The sequence below is a fragment of the Thunnus maccoyii genome, chromosome 3 (genome assembly GCF_910596095.1).
Source record: "Thunnus maccoyii chromosome 3, fThuMac1.1, whole genome shotgun sequence".
NCBI lineage: Eukaryota > Metazoa > Chordata > Actinopteri > Scombriformes > Scombridae > Thunnus > Thunnus maccoyii.
In genome coordinates this window covers 3,992,552-4,010,001 of record NC_056535.1, presented here as the reverse complement: position 1 = coordinate 4,010,001, position 17,450 = coordinate 3,992,552, and the positions used below count along the sequence as shown (strand labels likewise).

Here is a 17,450-nt window from a genome sequence, read left to right as displayed (position 1 = left end):
AATGCCACCTTATTTAGATGGACTATCTTATTTTCCTTGAAGAACATAAGGCGTAGAGATAAGCCTCTGGGGAGAGTGCTGACATCAAGAGCCCAGTGCAGGCTTTCACACGGACAGAGAATATATATATATATTGATGGAACTGTTTATGAGTCCTTTGTAAGTCTTTGTTATCAGCAAAAATTGTTTTCTGTTGAAATTTAATTTAGTTTCCATCTTCGGGATGCGGCGGCTTCTAGCAGTGCCTATATAATGGTTTCCAGGTTCAGGTGCTGTCAGTCATCAGTGCGTTGAAGACGTGGTAATGCTTCAAAGAGCAAAGCTGACCAAGAGCGTGATTAACTTTACGTTCAGCTTGTCACAGCCATTATTCAGGGAACTTTATCAAGTTGTGAAGGTTTCCATTCACATTCATCCAAAGGTGAAGCTTTGCATTTATCATGGTTTATTATAAAACCATGTCTGTGTGATATCATTAGATTTTGATTAGTGCTTTTCAGATTAATTTGTTCCAGACACTTGAAGCTTGTCTTTCTTGGGGAATCAGTTTAATAACAAATAGCTTCAGAAGCCATCATTGCACCGTTAAAATGACTGAAGTGGTAATGTGCGGAAAATCTGTGTCATTTCAAATTTTTTCTCCATCTTTGGTTCTAAGCACTCATTGCTGTGGTGCACTTGTAGTCATTCAAACACTCTGAAGCAAGCCCCCAGGAACAGTGCTGAATTTTGAAGACAATTTAGCACAGCAGACTAACTGTGTAATTACAACTTCCGGGTCCGTCACATGATGTACACTGGCCCAAAAAGCATTTTTCTCGCACACAATCATGAGAAAAGGAGCGGCTGTAAAACGGTGAATACACTTTTTTAGCGTCACAACCCCCGCAAAATGACTCATTTCACTATCACAATTTGATAAATTTGATACAGCCACACGATTTAATTATTTTCACTAGTACGCTTGCTCTATTGGCCACAAAGATGCAGAAGATCCATGTTTTTTTAGACTTGGAAGTTGATTTTTTGGGGGGCTTTTTTGCCCCCCGTCCAACACTGTATCCATTTCTTAATACATCCGTGATCTGAAGCCTTTTTCCTTGATTTTTTTCTTTTGATGTTTCTCTTTGATATCAAGCAATTTAACACCCCCTGAAAAATCTTGTTTTTGCTGACATCCAGTGGTTTTCTCACCCACTGCAGTGATGTAGAAGTGTACTCAGTACAATGTGACATCACTGTTGGGTGTGGTAAGAGGTTAACTTACCCTTTAAGCCTCTGTGGGTGGAGCTCATTTTTGCCTAAATGGTTAAATGGTGCAGTTAATTCAATTAAATACATGAAAAACAGAAATAATTCTAATCATGTGTGTGCTTCTCTTTTCTTAGATGTGAATGAATGTGACAAAAACCCTTGTAGCCAGGAGTGCGCCAACATTTATGGCTCATATCAGTGCTACTGTCGGCAAGGCTACTACTTGAAAGAGGATGGACACACTTGTGAAGGTAAATGAAAATTTGCTTCCAATAAGGATTTTCTACCAAGGATGGAGAACAGGAGACTGGTAGAGTTGACGGATCAAACCTGCGCTAAAAATAGAGCTAATACTGGAGTTACATCAGCCAGTTAGGACAAAAACACAAATGAATATTTAAGTTGTCCCATGTCTGTTAGATGTATAAATACACAATGGAGGGCTAGCATGTAAGTCACAACAACATTATACTGTGATAATATGTTGTATATATGTGCTTTTCACTTATGAAGTCGCTTTGTCGTGGTAAAAGAAAAAAAAACGATTAATGCACCTTTAAAGCTCGTATGTGTAGTAGTAGCAAACAACACATGCCCATACACCTCAGATTTAATCATGTAAAAATTCTGCACAAAGTAGCTTTAAATTAGTCTTCAACACTAGTTGTTTTGGTGGTCTTTCCTCAGTATTTTTTCCCTTTGTTGAGACAGAAGAAAAAAACTGTTAGTGATGAATGAAAGTTGGCAGTAGAATCAATATAAAAAAACAAACAAATCAAGACTAGATTTTGCATACTGTGGTGCCAGAAGAGAGTGGAATGTCAGTACCAGTGTAACAGTCAAAGGTAATGCAGGCAAGGTATTGACAGTCCTGCATCCACAGTTTATTATTTATTTAAAGATACAAGGTTTACTGCAGAAAACTAGTTCATATAGGCTTGTAGTCTGGTTGCATCAGCAACTGTATGCATTCATATATTCAGAAAAGAGGAACTTCTTCAAAAAGCACATACACACACGCACAGTGTACTAGAGCTAACTACAGTAAAGATGCAGAACAGCTGTGCAGCGCTCTCTGGCTTCAGCATACAACAACTTCCCTCGAAGAGACTGCAGTTAAAGGGGAACTCCACTAATTTTACACATTGAAGTGTGTTACCCAGTGATAGGGAGTACTATTACATATGTGAAAAAAGTAGTATATAAAGTCTTTTGTGTCTCCAGAGGGAGCTGTGTTAAATCTGATAAATTGCTCAAGTGATGTCACTTGAGTCAGCGTTGGTTGTGTCTGTGGTGTGAACATCTGGGGGTGTGGAGTTAGAAAAAAGTGAGGTTACCAGACCTCTGTAGCTCCTCAGCACTGCTGGAGGTTAGCAGCTCCAGGCTACATTAGGTGCTACTAGCAAATTGTAACACATCTGATTTTAAGACCTAACTGTCAGCAGTCATGTTGCTTTGTGGGTAATGTAGACACCAGCTACTTGTAAGGAAAGAAGAATGTGAGGATTGTCAGGTTCTGTTGTATCCATTTTTATCTTTTTAACTGTCCTTCCTGAGTCTGACAAAGAATTCAATGCTACATCTTTGGAGTACTCTTTGCATGTCTCTGCAGCAGTACAAATTGAATGGTATTCAACATCAAAGCTCTATAGGAGCAGAAAGGGAAACTGAATTTGGGTAACACAGTAGACAGGTTCTTCTTAGGAGTGATTGGTTGAAGGAGTTATAACACTTTTAATTAAAATTCAAAACAATGTCTTAAGCTGCGTTTCAACTGCAGGAACCTTCCCCAGGGACTAAAAAACCTTTTGAGAAACTCAGTTCCTCCACCTGCGTTTCCACCAAAGTATCCAGGGTCTAAATGAAGTTCCAGGGAGATTATTTTACCCCCCAAAAGCACAGGAACCTTGGGGGTGGGGTTTGCAGGGATGACTATCACTGATTGGTCAAACACACACAGCACAGTTGCTTAAACTTGTGTACTGCTTCATTCATAAAACAAGAAAGTGCTCTAGTATAGATTTAGGACAAGGGGAGGGCATTTCTCTTTGTTTGTTGTTAATGTTAAAAGTAAAGTTAGGCTTTGTTGTCGGCTTCCCTACTCATTCTAAAAAAGAACAAGAGAAAAAGAGAGCGAGAGCGAGGTGGTGGTTTAGCAAGCAAGGGAGGGAATGAAGAGAGAGAGCAGTGGTATGGATAGCAAAGCAATGAATGAGAGAAATAAAACGTTATTTTTTGAGAGATGCTCTCTGCATTTCTTTATCATTCATTCATTGCATCTAAATCATGCAGTAGTAAATACAAACAACAGGACAAATCTGTGTTGTTGTTTTTTTCCTCATGGGTTTAATTTGCATGATTTACTTGGTTCTGCAGATAGGGTGGAAATGCAAACAGGACTGCACAACAAGGACTTAAAGTTTCAAGTTCAGTGCCTGACATTAGTTCCTCTGGTTCCAGAGGAGTCCCTGGAACTTTTGGTTGAAACGGGACTTTAGAAACACTTGCTTTAAAGCTGGAGTGCGGGACTTTTGTCTCCCCCTTCTGGCAGTGAAAGTAATTACAAAAACACTATCAACACGTTCTTACGTAATGCTGAAATCTACTCTGTCACTACTGTTGCAACTGCACAACGGTGGATAAATTGTTTTGAGCGTCACACAACCCCTGCAGAATGGTTCCTTTCACTATCAGAATTTGATCCATTCGGTCAGATAACATTTAGAAAGTCTAGAAGAGCCACATGATTTAATTATTTTATCCCCATTCAAGGTAGCGGAGGGCTAACTGGAAGTTAGCCAGTTTAGCCAGCGGACGTCTATGGGTGCACATTCAAAGGGCCAGTCCGGGAATGTCCCTCCTGACATGAGATTTAAAAACTCTGTATACTGTGAAATACAGAGATTTATCTGGCGGTGATAGGCTTAATCATGTGTAAACTCATTTGGCAAGGGCTTGAATGTAACAGACATTCATTTATATGTAAAAGTTCTGCACTGCAGGTTTAAGGAATAACCCTTAAATCAAATCAAAAGCTTAATATTAAGACTCCACTGATCTGAATAATGATACAATGTTTGGTTGAATGCTGAGACCAAACTGATAGCAGCATGACAGTTGTCTTCAGTAACAGATTTTATTTTGTTTTGGGTGACCTTAAGATAGCTCCTGTTGTTAATTGCTCAGATGGGAAAACGGTCACATGGGTGTAGAGAACACACGCAGACACACACAAAGATAAAGAGGAAAAGTCCTACTGCTTCATATGAACCTGCCTGTGGCTTCCTCACAGCGCTCTAATCTGACTGATGAGTGTGTGTGTGTCTTTTTTTAACAGATATTGACGAGTGCTCCCAGAGCATCGGGAATCTTTGTACCTTCCAGTGTGTGAATGTTGCTGGCAGCTACCAGTGTGCCTGTCCCTCTCATGGATATGTCATGTCCGCCAACGGACGCACCTGCAGAGGTGAGGCCTCAATGAACATACATGAACATGTCCCATAGACACGTCCATTAAATGTACTGAAAATAGATCTGATTTTTTTTTCCATCTCTGAAACACACTGTTCTTTTTGTGTTACATTTGAGAACTTTCAGAGGTCACTGAAATTATGTTAAGAGAAAAAAGCTGTTTAAGAGGTTTTGGTTTCCTTCATTTAATGTATTTTTCCACAAATTGGAAACTACAGACAGACATATGTGACACATTGTTTACATCCAGCATTAAAATCTACTGTAATTGGTCCTAGTCAAATTATAAATGAAGTATAAACTGCGTTGATGTGTTTTATGCGCAGATGAATTCATTTGTGCATTCATTTATGATATCAATTACTCTGCAATATGCCATTACTTATTCATCTAATATTTTGTCTTTAGTAGAAACTTCCAAACTTATTGTAAAGAGAATTAAAAAAATACCGAAAAGGAACTTTGTTAAAAATGCAGGAAGTGGCTGCACTTATTGTGCATGCCAGAGTGACTCTGACAGTCTTTAGCCTCTTTTATGTTTCCTGTGTGTAAAAATAATTAAAAAACAAGATTAAAGCCTGTTTAAAAGAATAAAGAAAACTAATGAGCACACAAGCACCACACTTCCCCAAAATCTGCATTTGGCATGTTGTCACATAACATTTACAGCTTTTACTACACAGACTGAGGCTGTGAGGATTATAAAGTACCACTAGAAATATGAAGGACTAAAGTTTTAATGAGTGTGCTCTTTCCAATTTGTACATAACTCATTCATCTTCAGAAACACGTTTGATACAGTTTCACTGCAATCTCAGCTCAAGGTCCACTCTTCATTAGTGGACAGAGTTTGCTCAGTTGTCATGGAAATAGATCTGTTGATATGCAAGCTCTGTAGTTATAATTTCATACATACCAATTTACTTTTAAGCATTAAAGGAAAAGTTTGACCTTTTGGTAAATATGCTCATTTAGATGGCAAAATCAATACCACTGTCATGTCAGTCTGTTAAATTGTCTATGAGGCTACAGTCAGGAGGTGATTAGCTTAGCTTAACATGGAAGCAGGGGGTAACAGTGCGCTAATGAACATTCTGTAACTTGTTTGTTTAATTTGTACAAACAGAAACAATTTGTGGTTTCACATGGAGTTATGTACTATAACTAGAGTCTTGTCATGTAACTTTGTTAAAAGGAGTGCTATACATATAAAGAATTATTATATTGGTCTCTGTTGGTTGCCAGGTAAGACTCCAGGAAGTCACTGCACCCAGCCACTGGTCTCCAAGAAATGTCATACATTTCAGTTTGTGTACAAATTAAACAAACAAGATACAAAATGTTCATTAGTAAGAATAGCAAGAACTTTGGACAGAGCCAGGCTAGCTGTTTCCCCCTGCTTCCAATCTTTATGCTAAGCTATGCTAATCACCTGCTAGCTGTAGCTTCATATTTAATGGACAGATATTAGACTGGAGAGACTGGTATCAATCTTCTCATCTAAGTCTCAGCAAGAAAGCAAGTAAGTGTATTAACCAAAATGCTGAACTATACCTTTAACCTAACTCTAACTTAACATTGACAAGAAGTCTTAAAAGTGCCATTGATGAAATCATAACACTGTCTCCATGACAAATGAGCAAACTCCATCTGTTGATGAACACCATGTTATATGCTTGAAAACTCTGACAAAAGCATAGTAATATTATAGTAAATAGTAAAAGTTGAACTTAAGGTGGAAATGTTTTGTCAAGTTGAATGAGTTATGTAATTATATGATGGAATTTCAACCCAAAAAAGGAAACCATTTCCAGTGTCAAGACAAAAATATGATGCCAAAACATGTTTTTTGCTCTGTTCAAAATCAAACTTTCAGATACTGTCAGTGTGGTTATTGCTTTATTCATGCTTTTTTTCAGATATTGATGAGTGCACAACCGGCACACACAACTGCTCATATGGACAGAACTGCTATAACCTGCAAGGAGGCTTTAAATGTCTCTCCTTTGACTGCCCTCACAACTACAAGAAGGTGTCAGACACGTGAGTCAAGGTTTTTTTTCTCAAAACAGCAACTTTCCCCTTGGTTGCATCTGGGTATTCCTTATTTTGGGATATTTACTGGTGAACAGTCTCTGCTCACTGTATGTGTTAAGGTCATTTTGCTACACCCCGGGCAGTTATATCCTGATGTACTGACCCTTTCAGCACTGACCTGTGTCCATGGGTTTTTTCGATAGATTTTCCTCCACTGTAGATCCTGTCTGCCCGTCCTCCTCTAATGAGAAATACCATACATCCATGTCCTTGCAGTGCAGTGTGCTGCGCAGAAGGTCCTTATTAGCTGTGAACCTATGGCAGATACTGAGGCTGGCTAGTAACTGAACATGACTCCCATTGAGCGGCACGATGAAGTCAGATGACTTTGATCAGCCAGTGCTTCCCAGGGCCGTCTCTGCAGCTCTCCCTGCTCTGCGCTCCAGTGGACAGAAACAGCACACAGACCAGTTAGCCCACAAGGCATATCTTATCAGTGTTATCAAAAGACACCTTATTAACCCGAGTGTGACGTGGCCTGGCTTGGCATGGGGAGACATCTTTCATTCATGAGTAGACCTGGCAGTGGCTAAGATTAAAATGTCTCCTGGTCTGCCTTCAGTGCCACCCTGTGATTCAGTGGAGCACGGTACAAGACAGTTTTGTTTTGGCATGAGCTGTGCAGATTTTATGGTGCACTATACCAAGCTTTACTCCAGGCTGTAAATTCTTCTGTGTGATAAGCAGATAAGCAGTCACAGAACATCAGAATAGAGACTGGAAAAACACTGCAAGTGTCCATCAGAGGACGCCAGCTTTCTTTATTGGCATAGTATGATTTTTTGGCCACTTGGGGGCAGTGGAACAAGCTGAAAACATAACATCTGACATATTAACACTTTAAAACTTTGTTGTAGCAAAGGGTTAGCAAACAGTTGCCTATTTATGTATCAACATTAGCATACATATTAGCATCCATTTGGATTCATGTCTTTGTCCATTTGACACATGTAAGTCCAATATTTACTCACTTTTTAGCACTGTTTTGGTCTCCACCAGTGCTTGAAATAATTATCTGTCTTATTGCCAGCTAAATGCTGCACTATGTTCACAAGCTAGTTGTTAATTCTGTCCATCTGTCGTGCTGTACAGCTACCATACAATCATTTAGATTTGTGATTTGTGCTGACAGATTAAGCCTCAATGATACAAGGTATGAAAAGCAAAAATAGCTATTTATTTACTTAATTTTCAACTAACAAATGAGATCATAGAAAAAAGGAAACTACAGAAAATAATTTGGAAAAAAATAAGGCCCTTTAACTTACTGTAAATTGAGGTCTGCCAAAGCCCCATGTTTAAAATTTTCATAATAATATAGCCATGTTAATATGAAGAAATATAGATTTGTAATGCTTCATCCTGTGCTGTGCTAATGGACAAGGGAAATGTTAAAACTGAGTGAGTGACCAGGCAAGGTTCTTTCAGAGAGGGCCGCTGCTGCTGCCTCTATTTTTCCAGTATGAACAAGATGTCAGCCATGCCAGGAGAGAACATGGAGGACTGTAACTGCCCGATTTGCATCTCTGCCTGATCTTTGACAGCTACGTACGGCAACTCCATTTGGACAAACAACATTAGAGTTGACTTTAACAGTCCTCTGTCACTGCTCAATAACTACTGTACTACTACATCAACAAAAATGAAAAGTTTCGAGTATTATCAGCTTCTGAGAGATTACATCTCCCCAGCCTATCCACCCCCACCTATCCATCCATAAGGCTATAGTGCTTCAGATCACACCTATTGAACTACATTGTACTGTATTGTACTGTACTGTATTGAACTACAACTCTTTGTCTCTATTTCTAAGATAACAACGAACAAAAAAGCTATTAAGACCTCTCAAATAATCAGGAAATTACTTTGTGATAAAAATAAATAATATCCAAAATATATGTTTAAGTTTACATCTCTCTTGTACAGATTACGCTGTTTATACTCGTGCATGCGCAACACAGATCAGGCAGTGACAAAACTCAACTCTAATGTTGTTTGTCCAAGTGGTGTTGCCGTACTTAGCTGTCCAAGATGGTGGACCCACTTGCACATGTTTGGTGCAGATCGGGCAGCGATGCAAAGCGGGCAGTGACGAGGACTATCTGCAGCTGCCATCTTTTAAAAAATCTTAAAAACTTTCAATCACAGAAACCACACCGAGAAAAATCATGCAGGAACTAATTTTACTGCTATCAGTTCTACACCTCTTCATCAGCGGTGAACAAACATATCAATTAAAAATGAACAATGTCAGAGAAACATCAGCGTCACATCTGATTATTTGGTGTGGACCAGTAAATAATGTTAACGATATTAGTTAGCTTAACCTTGCTATATTAATGGTGCGAGTTCTAACCATTTCCATTTCATTGGGATCACCTTTATTGGATAGCTGATAAAGTAGTACAGATGTAAGAAACAAGGGAAGAGAGAGATGAGATATGCAACACAGGCCCCCGGCTGAAACTGAACTGGGACATGGTTAGATTAAATGTGGTTAGCAGCGACCTACAGAGTACAGTACAGGTCATTAGTAGGATTGTATGCAGCCGGTAGCTGTGACAGTAGGGTTGTAGCACTCTCATTGGCTGGGCTAAAGACAATAACACAAGCAGGATACTCAAAAATGCATCATTTGGTACAGTGAAACTATGTTACCAATGACACAGAGTTGAATGATTAAGTTTGGGGATTACCAAGTATTTTGTATAGATACATGCTTTTTTTAAAAATTTTATTGAACTCCCTTAGTTATATTGTTTGGATAATTCTGTACATCTGCATGCTGCAGAATCAATAAAAAAGACACTGTTACTTTTCAAAGCCCAGAAGGCACTTCGCTGCTGAAATGCCAGTAGAGAAAAGTAATCGCTGCATAACCATCATCCTAAAGTGCTCATGCAACCTTTACAAGTTACTATTATACTTGTTGTCTCAGTTTAGAGTGTGTAGGCAGCAAAATACGTTTTTCACAGTAAAATGCATTCACAAAAAGTTTTTCTGTTCCAGGAGAGTTTAGAACATTTGCATCCAATTACTTTCTCACTCACCCACCCTCTTCCTCTCCTTGTCTGTCTATGTCAATCTGGGTTTCAGACGCTGTGAGCGGATCAGCTGTCCCAGCAACTCCTTAGATTGTCAGAACTCCCCCGTTCGCATCACATACTACCAGCTCAGCTTCCAGACCAACATCATCATTCCTGCACAGATCTTCCGAATAGGACCTTCCCCCGCCTACTCGGGTGACCACATAGTCATCAGCATCATTAAGGGCAACGAGGAGGGCTACTTCAGCACCCGCAAGCTGAACAGCTTCACAGGCGCTGTCTACCTGAAGAGACAAGTCCGAGAGCCCAAAGACTTCCTGATAGATGTTGAGATGAAGCTGCTCAGGCAGGGGACATTCACCTCGTTCCTCGCCAGGATCTATGTCTTCATCACATCCAGCACTATGTAACAGCAGAGAGAAACAGAGAAGGACTGGACATTTCATATGGTGCTAAACTTTCATATGTGCAGACTGCCCTCCAACAATCAAGCATTAATCGAGAAAATTGTAAAATGTTGCCAAAGAACTTGCTGTTTGCTTTTCTGTCTCAGTCTTTGGCAGGTTGGTGATTCAATCAAGCTGTCAGACATTTTGCAGACTTTAATGACAATCATATTTTGTGACAAACTTTGTATTTGTATTTACCAAAGTATTTTTCAGCTTGACTCTTGCTAACATAATTAAGCTTTTATGCACCACCGTTGTTAGGGTTGACTCAGGCAGTTTGTTTGTATGGATAGTGGCAAGGTGCTGCAGGGGTCACTGCACAAGTCTGAGCTGGTGGTTTGTGCTCTGCTTTACTCTCTTTTAGACTCTTGTTCTTTGACCTCCCCCTATGTAAATGTTAATTTTCATGAGAATTATTCATGAAAATGTCGGAAGAAACCTTTGCAGCACTAGAAGTTAAGGGCACTTGTCTCATAAGGAGCCCCGAAGCTGACAAAATGTACTAAAAGCCTATCAGACGAGTCAAAACTCAACTGAACTGAATACATCAAACAATAAAATTGTTAGTTAAATAATTAAAATGGAGTGTAAAAGGAAATAGAAAGCCTTTTCCTTTAACCTCCAAACAGTTGGTAAAAAAAGAAAATGCTTTTTTCCCTTAACCACCAATCAGTGGATAAAATAAATTAAAACTTCATTTATTTTGCTCTATTAAATATATTTTTCTCTAGCTCATTTTATTTTTAAACTACTTAGTTTTCACTTTTTCTTTCACCATTTATTAATTTATGTTTTTTTTGTTTTGGTTTTTGTTCCTTTTGTTCCTTCCTATGTTCCATGCAACACTGACTATTTTCCTCGTCCTTATGTGACAATGAGATGGGCATGTCCATGTACATACAGATCATGGATTGGAGTCCAGTGTGTGTGTGTGTGTGTGTGTGTGTGTGTGTGTGTGTGTGTGTGTGTGTGTTTGCTAAATACAAAAAAACCCCATAAATCTTATATTTCCTTTAAACTATATTTTAATTAGTTAAGCAACATGTTATTTGTTGATGTATTCACTTAGTTTTTTTTAATTCACTTTTGTCTGTTTTGGGACTCCACATAAATACCCAATTTCTTTAACATGGTTTAAAAAAAGTAGCAGATGCTTCAAATAGTACATTTTATCCGCATTTGGTGTATATTATTTTTTTTAAAAGATGTGATCTGATGAAATGTAATTGTTGAAATTCAGTGCAAAACACACTAGGAAACATTAACAAGTCATGTATGGTCATTTACAGCACTGAGAATATTAATGTAGTGTTATTGTTGATCATGTTATTATTAAGTGTCATATTAAGTGTCATATTCTTTCCTTATTATTGGACATATCTTTCTATGTTACTGTGTTGTAATTATCTCAGGGTAAAAATCACGCAATCTTGTACTCATTAGACAAATTCCTGTGTAGTCTACAGGAATGAATCAGTCTGCTGGCATCACACAGCATGTACAGTTTCAGCCGCCACACAACATTTATATCTGTAAACCAATAAATCAATAAATGATTATCAATTTCTCAATAAAAGTACAGATTAAATTCTAGCACAGTGTCAGAGTCAGTTTTTCCACATCAATGCATGCTGCACACGTCTCTGTGTTGTTACTATTTCCATCCTGAGTGAACAGTGAGCCAACATCCCCACCTACTGGTGAGAAGTGTCACCAGCTGATAGACCTCTGTGTTAAAGTAAATGAAAACTTATTTATTTTCTTCTTAGTACAGCAACATTTTAATATAAATGTTATTTTGAATATAAGCTGGTTCACACCAAGTCTGAGAAGTCCTTATCTTTACTGTTTTTCCTGCTTTATCTTAACTCCTATAACACACATTTAGTATGAGTTACACCCTGGAAAGGGTGTGCTTTGCTACCACAGCCTATTAATATACGCTGCACATTTCAACAGATCTCGACTGGAAAGTAGGGTGGGTGAATCTATCACAGGTCACCATGTAAATAAACACCACTGTCTGACCGATACAAGGTTGTGGAGGATAATATCAACACACATATTTTTGGGATGACACTATAGATGGCTGAAAACCAACATTAAGTGTCCTTGTCATAGATTATCCATATGTCTGAACTCAGGTATGAACAGATATTCCCACATTTGGTGTTTTGATGATGGTGATGGAGAGCAATGTCTAACATGTCCCAAAAATCATCATATCTGCAGTGAACAACGTGTTTACGTGTTTAGCTAATATCTGTTTTGTTGTTGTTTTTTTTCCTAAGGCCTGCAGTGGTATTTTCACAAAGCAGCATTAACAGATTTTTTGGCCACTTGGGCGCAACAGAATAATACAAAACTGACATATTAACACCTTATAAAGTTGCCTGTTTACACATTTAGTAGACATGGGGAGTCATATTTCTGGCCACATGATGTATTATTCACTCTATTCATTCTATTTTCTACCTCTGCTTTGGTCTCCACCAACTCTTGACAAAAATATGTCTATTTAGCTGCTAAATGCTCCACTATGATCACCAGCTAGTTGCCTACCTGGTCTGTCAGCTGTTTGGTGCTGGGCAAATGTTAAATGTTGAAAACAGCTGCTGCTGGAAACAAGTTTAAGGGTAGTAAACCCAAAACAGCGAGCTAAAGGGTGATACAATTCTCAGTAATTCTCTTTGGGTTTGTCATTACAAGTGAACTCTTTCACATCACACAGTCTTTTGGTCCACTGATGATACAGAAATATTGATTATGGAAACAATTCATGAAAACATACAAATAAAACACCTATCTGCAGTGAAGCTTCTGCTTGCTAGTGCAGCTTTTATGTACTGTACCTGTTGCTTTTTATTCATGGTAGCTTAAATGCAGTGAAGGAACAGAAAGCCAATTTTAAATACCTGAGATGGTTAGAGTTCCAAGAGGCCAGAGCTTTTATCCAGCAACCCACACACACATTCACTTTCTTTTTCACCCCCGATACGCTTAGTGGATCGACTTATGATTTGGTTAAAAATTGAAAAACACACCAACTGCAAGCCATATGTCTTATCTTCTGTCAAATATCTAAAGGGGTAATATTGCACTGTTTTGATTTTGCCTCCATCTTTGGTGCTCAGTACTCATTGCTGTAAATAAGCAAAATACAATACATCTGTCGGTCAATGTGACCTGTAGCACATCTCTTCCTGTGAGGAACAATCTACCAGACTGTAATCAAATACTGTTGAGTAGTGATGGAATATGATGAAGTTATAACAATTGAAATTTAGGAAAATGTAAAAGCATCTGGAAACAGGATATTTGTCACAAGAATTAGTGGTCCATTTGGCTCACAGTCTTCTGTATGACGTGATGATACAGGGTTTGTTCAGGAAACTGCCCAGCCAGTGAAGCAGTGACACTGGTCTGCACTGGGTGGCCTCTTTCCTCTCTGCTGAAGCCCAAACACATCCGGCTATTGAGGTGGCGTCCCACACATGCAGGGGTGTGATCTCTGATTATCTGTCTTGACTTCAAAGGGTTACCAAGACAACAAGATATATGTGACAAGACCTCCAGTAACATTGTTCTGCTAACGCCTTAAATGCCAACAGTTCATCACGTCTCACTGCACTGCTTGCACCCTGCTGTCATCATTGGTTTAACTGCTATCAGGCGTTAGCAGAATAATGTTACTGGAAGTCTGCTTATAAAGTTATTGTATAATTACATAACTTACAAAATAGGATGTTTTTCTTAAACTTCATTCAGATATTAGTTTTATCACCAGCCTTAAAAGAATAAGGCTTGTACTATCCATGTTTTTCCTATTGTCAATAAACCCAATGAAAAAAACAAAGTTTTTTGTAATTTATTAATAATACATTTCTAAAACTTCAGCAGCAGCAGCTTCTTCACACTGTCTGTGACTCTAAAACCTATATGTTTCTATAGAAGACATCAATCCTTAAAGCAACTATAATAAATATTTTGTATAATAGCAATATTTGAATTGATAATGTGTAATGTGTCAGCTCATTGTTTAGCTGTTCAGCTGTAACCTTACTGTTTTGGTTCACAGTGAACACAGTGGAGCATTTAGCAGCTAAAGAGACAGATATTTCCCTCAGGAGTTGGTAATGAGCAAAATCAGAGCTAAAGGAGAGTGAATATTGGACTTGTCACTGTCACCTGTCACTGCATGTCACTCAGGGAGTTATGAAGCTATAGATGCTCAGGAGTCAGGGATTTCAATTCCTGTCTTGCATTATATTGTTCTGGGTTGATTACAGAATAAAAATCATATTTATTTGCGTGAATTATGACAAACGGCAAAGTTTTATTGGGTTTTCTTGGACTTGGTCTCATGGAGGTAGCAAAAACAGCAGAACTGTATCTCATTTATTTGCTGCTGATGTCATGTTTGGAAGTAATCCTGGAACAGAAAAATAAGGGTTACAGTAAATCAGGGTTACAGCTAACAAATACAGTGATGTATTTGTTTGCTGATAATGCCTTAAACTATATTAGCCACTTAGTGTTTTCTCTGTTTTTGGTTCTGTGCTGATAATACAAATAAAAAGTCTGTAATACCTGCAGCAAAACTTTTATTTTTATATGAATCCCATAAAACTGAAGAGTATGGCAGATGATCCCACTGTACAGAGCTGTCAGCTACTGAAAGATTGGTTTAATTAGTCAGATGTTATTGGAAGGTTTTACAGTAGTATTTCATACTGGTTATAAATGTATACAGTATGTGGAATATAAATGTTGATAGACAGGATATGACAGCCCATAAGGATAAAATTCTGGGTGGAAGACAGTCTCCTTGTAGAAATGTGGCAGCAGGGTTGAACAGCGCACCCTTGAAAAAGCCACATCAGTAAAACTCTGATAAAAGCGAAGAGCTTAGGCAATGAAATGAAAGCAATGTGTTACAGAAAGTGATCAGTGACCCTGACGCTGAGCATTCAGGCCGGCTGGCTTTGATCTGACTGTAAATGGAGATGTGAAGAAAGTGGAGCTCAGCTTTTACTGGTGGATGGTGAAGTAGTTGGGAGCAGAAGCTCTGTGCTGGGCTGATTTTACTTCAAACAGCTGCAGGCTGTGAGGGCAGTTTAGTAAATGAACTCCAGCACCACGCTTCACTGCATCAGACTGTATGCTAACCAATACCTGCTAGAGTACACCCAAACCAAAAATGGATAGAGAGATGGATAGCTAGGTAGAAGTTAGATATTCACACACTACTCAACAAGATTGTATAAAAAGTGATTAAATATGTCTCATATCATGATAGGCATTGTTTCACTATCAGGCACTGTTTCTTATATAGCAACATACAGGCCATACCTCTTATTTAGTAACACCTAGTTATGTAACAAACTCAACCTCAATATTTTTCTTATTATCTTGACAAATCAGTGTACATAAAACATGCACACGCACAAACACCCATCTTCTGTCCTCAACCAAATGAAACTTAAACATGTAAACGTTCAGCTGAAGCTAGCATGACTCTTCAGCAGTTTGTGATATATATACATCAAGTGGTTATTTTCCAATATTGCGATTGCAATAACGTCTTTTTGGTATGAAATTTCTCCTTTTGCCTTCATGGACGCTGTCTTCTTGAGCCACAACAGAGGGAGAGAAGTGGGAATTTGGTGCTAATATGATACTTGATTTAACCACTGCTGAAGCCTCTTACTAGGTTTAACTGAAATTAAGGATTTATTTTTGCAGAAAACAAAGTATACTTATATTGAAATAGCTCTTTATTGCTGCTGTCAAAGTTCATGATGGTTAAACTTTTTCATCTTGTCGCCACACTTCACCATGTGACCATGGCAACCACAGAAACGATACAGGAGCTGATTTTACTGGTGTGTGAGTTTCCTTAAGTGTTCACCTCTTCACCAGCAAAGAACACACAGATCAATGACGAGAAACATATTAGAGCCACATAAGCTTAAAGTCTGATTATCTGATCTGGGACGATAAACAATGTTTTTGATACTAGTTAGCAAAACTCATTATCCATTACTCACCATTTCCTCCTTTTTTAGTCACACCCCACTCTTAGCAGCATGATGAGTTTGAGCCTGTGGTGAAGCCTACAGGCTGTTAGGATCAGAGGTAGTCGCCGAATCAAAACACAGAAAATCGTTGTTGCCAGGTGACGGCCACTGTGGACAGGAGAAACAATTACAGCAACCAATAACTTTTTTAATGTGCATGTCAGTATTTTTTTAAGATACAGTTGGAAAAAATGTGAACTTATCCTTTAAAGCATCCCAGTGGGACTCCCTTACATGGCTGGCCAAAACCAGTCACATCATGGACTGGGAAATGGTCAAAGGTCATCGACCACAAGTCCAACTCCATGACTACTGAGTTAACTCCATCTGCTGAAGAAGAAGAAGAAGAAGAAGAAGAAGAAGAAGAAGAAGAAGAAGAAGAAGAAGAAGAAGAAGAAGAAGAGATTTGGTTGTAAGCTCAAAAAAAAAAAAAACTTGTCAAGAACTTGAACAGTTTGATCAGGTTACATGCTGTACATGCTGGAGAGAAGCAAATATTTCATTAATCCACATAAACACTGCAAAAATAAACAGTCCACAAACCTGCTGCCACCAGTATGTCTCTGGCAACTAAAAATTTAGATACTAAACTAAATACTAAAAAGTATTCAAGAAGTCCTTCATCCCAAGTACCAGCTGCATTCTTACCTCTGAAAAGTGACAGATGAGAATTAAGCCACAGACATGACATGAACTGTTTTTAATGTGTAATGTGACCTTGTCTCTGTGTTTGTTATACTGACTGCTGTGCTGTCTCTTTCTTGTAAGAATCATGTGTAGTGCGTCTTCATGCTTCGGTGAGCTGAAGACAATTTGCACCCTGGTGGACAATAAAGTTACATTCTACTTTCTTAAGCAGAACTTGTTAACTTTCATGTTCACTGCAACCAGAGGACAACAAAACACAGATAATAAACGTGATACATCACTTGCAACCTAAACAGTTACTAAACAGTAACACTTCAGGAAAGGTGCCTAGTGTTATGAAGTTTCCAATCTACACAAAAATAAACATATTTTAGAATATAAAACAAATATAGTTACCATTCATT

The 17,450-nt window shown here is 38.4% G+C and overlaps 1 protein-coding gene and 1 long non-coding RNA gene across 2 annotated transcripts in view; one reads left to right on the top strand and one right to left on the bottom strand.

Moving 5' to 3' along the window:
• fbln2 (fibulin 2) overlaps window positions 1-11,069 on the top strand; it is a 79,903-nt gene extending 68,834 nt beyond the window's left edge. The window contains exons 14-17 of the mRNA XM_042407088.1: window positions 1,389-1,505; window positions 4,592-4,720; window positions 6,645-6,768; window positions 9,919-11,069. Of these exons, the coding sequence (XP_042263022.1) occupies window positions 1,389-1,505; window positions 4,592-4,720; window positions 6,645-6,768; window positions 9,919-10,279 (731 nt within the window). The 3' untranslated portion in view covers window positions 10,280-11,069. The remainder of the gene's footprint in view (window positions 1-1,388; window positions 1,506-4,591; window positions 4,721-6,644; window positions 6,769-9,918) is intronic.
• Window positions 10,186-16,717, bottom strand: LOC121894474. Its single transcript, XR_006095543.1, has 3 exons — window positions 16,633-16,717; window positions 16,369-16,506; window positions 10,186-10,271 (listed from the first exon to the last, which is right to left on the bottom strand). It is a non-coding gene; the product is annotated as an uncharacterized LOC121894474 (long non-coding RNA).
• Window positions 16,718-17,450: the final 733 nt, after the last annotated feature.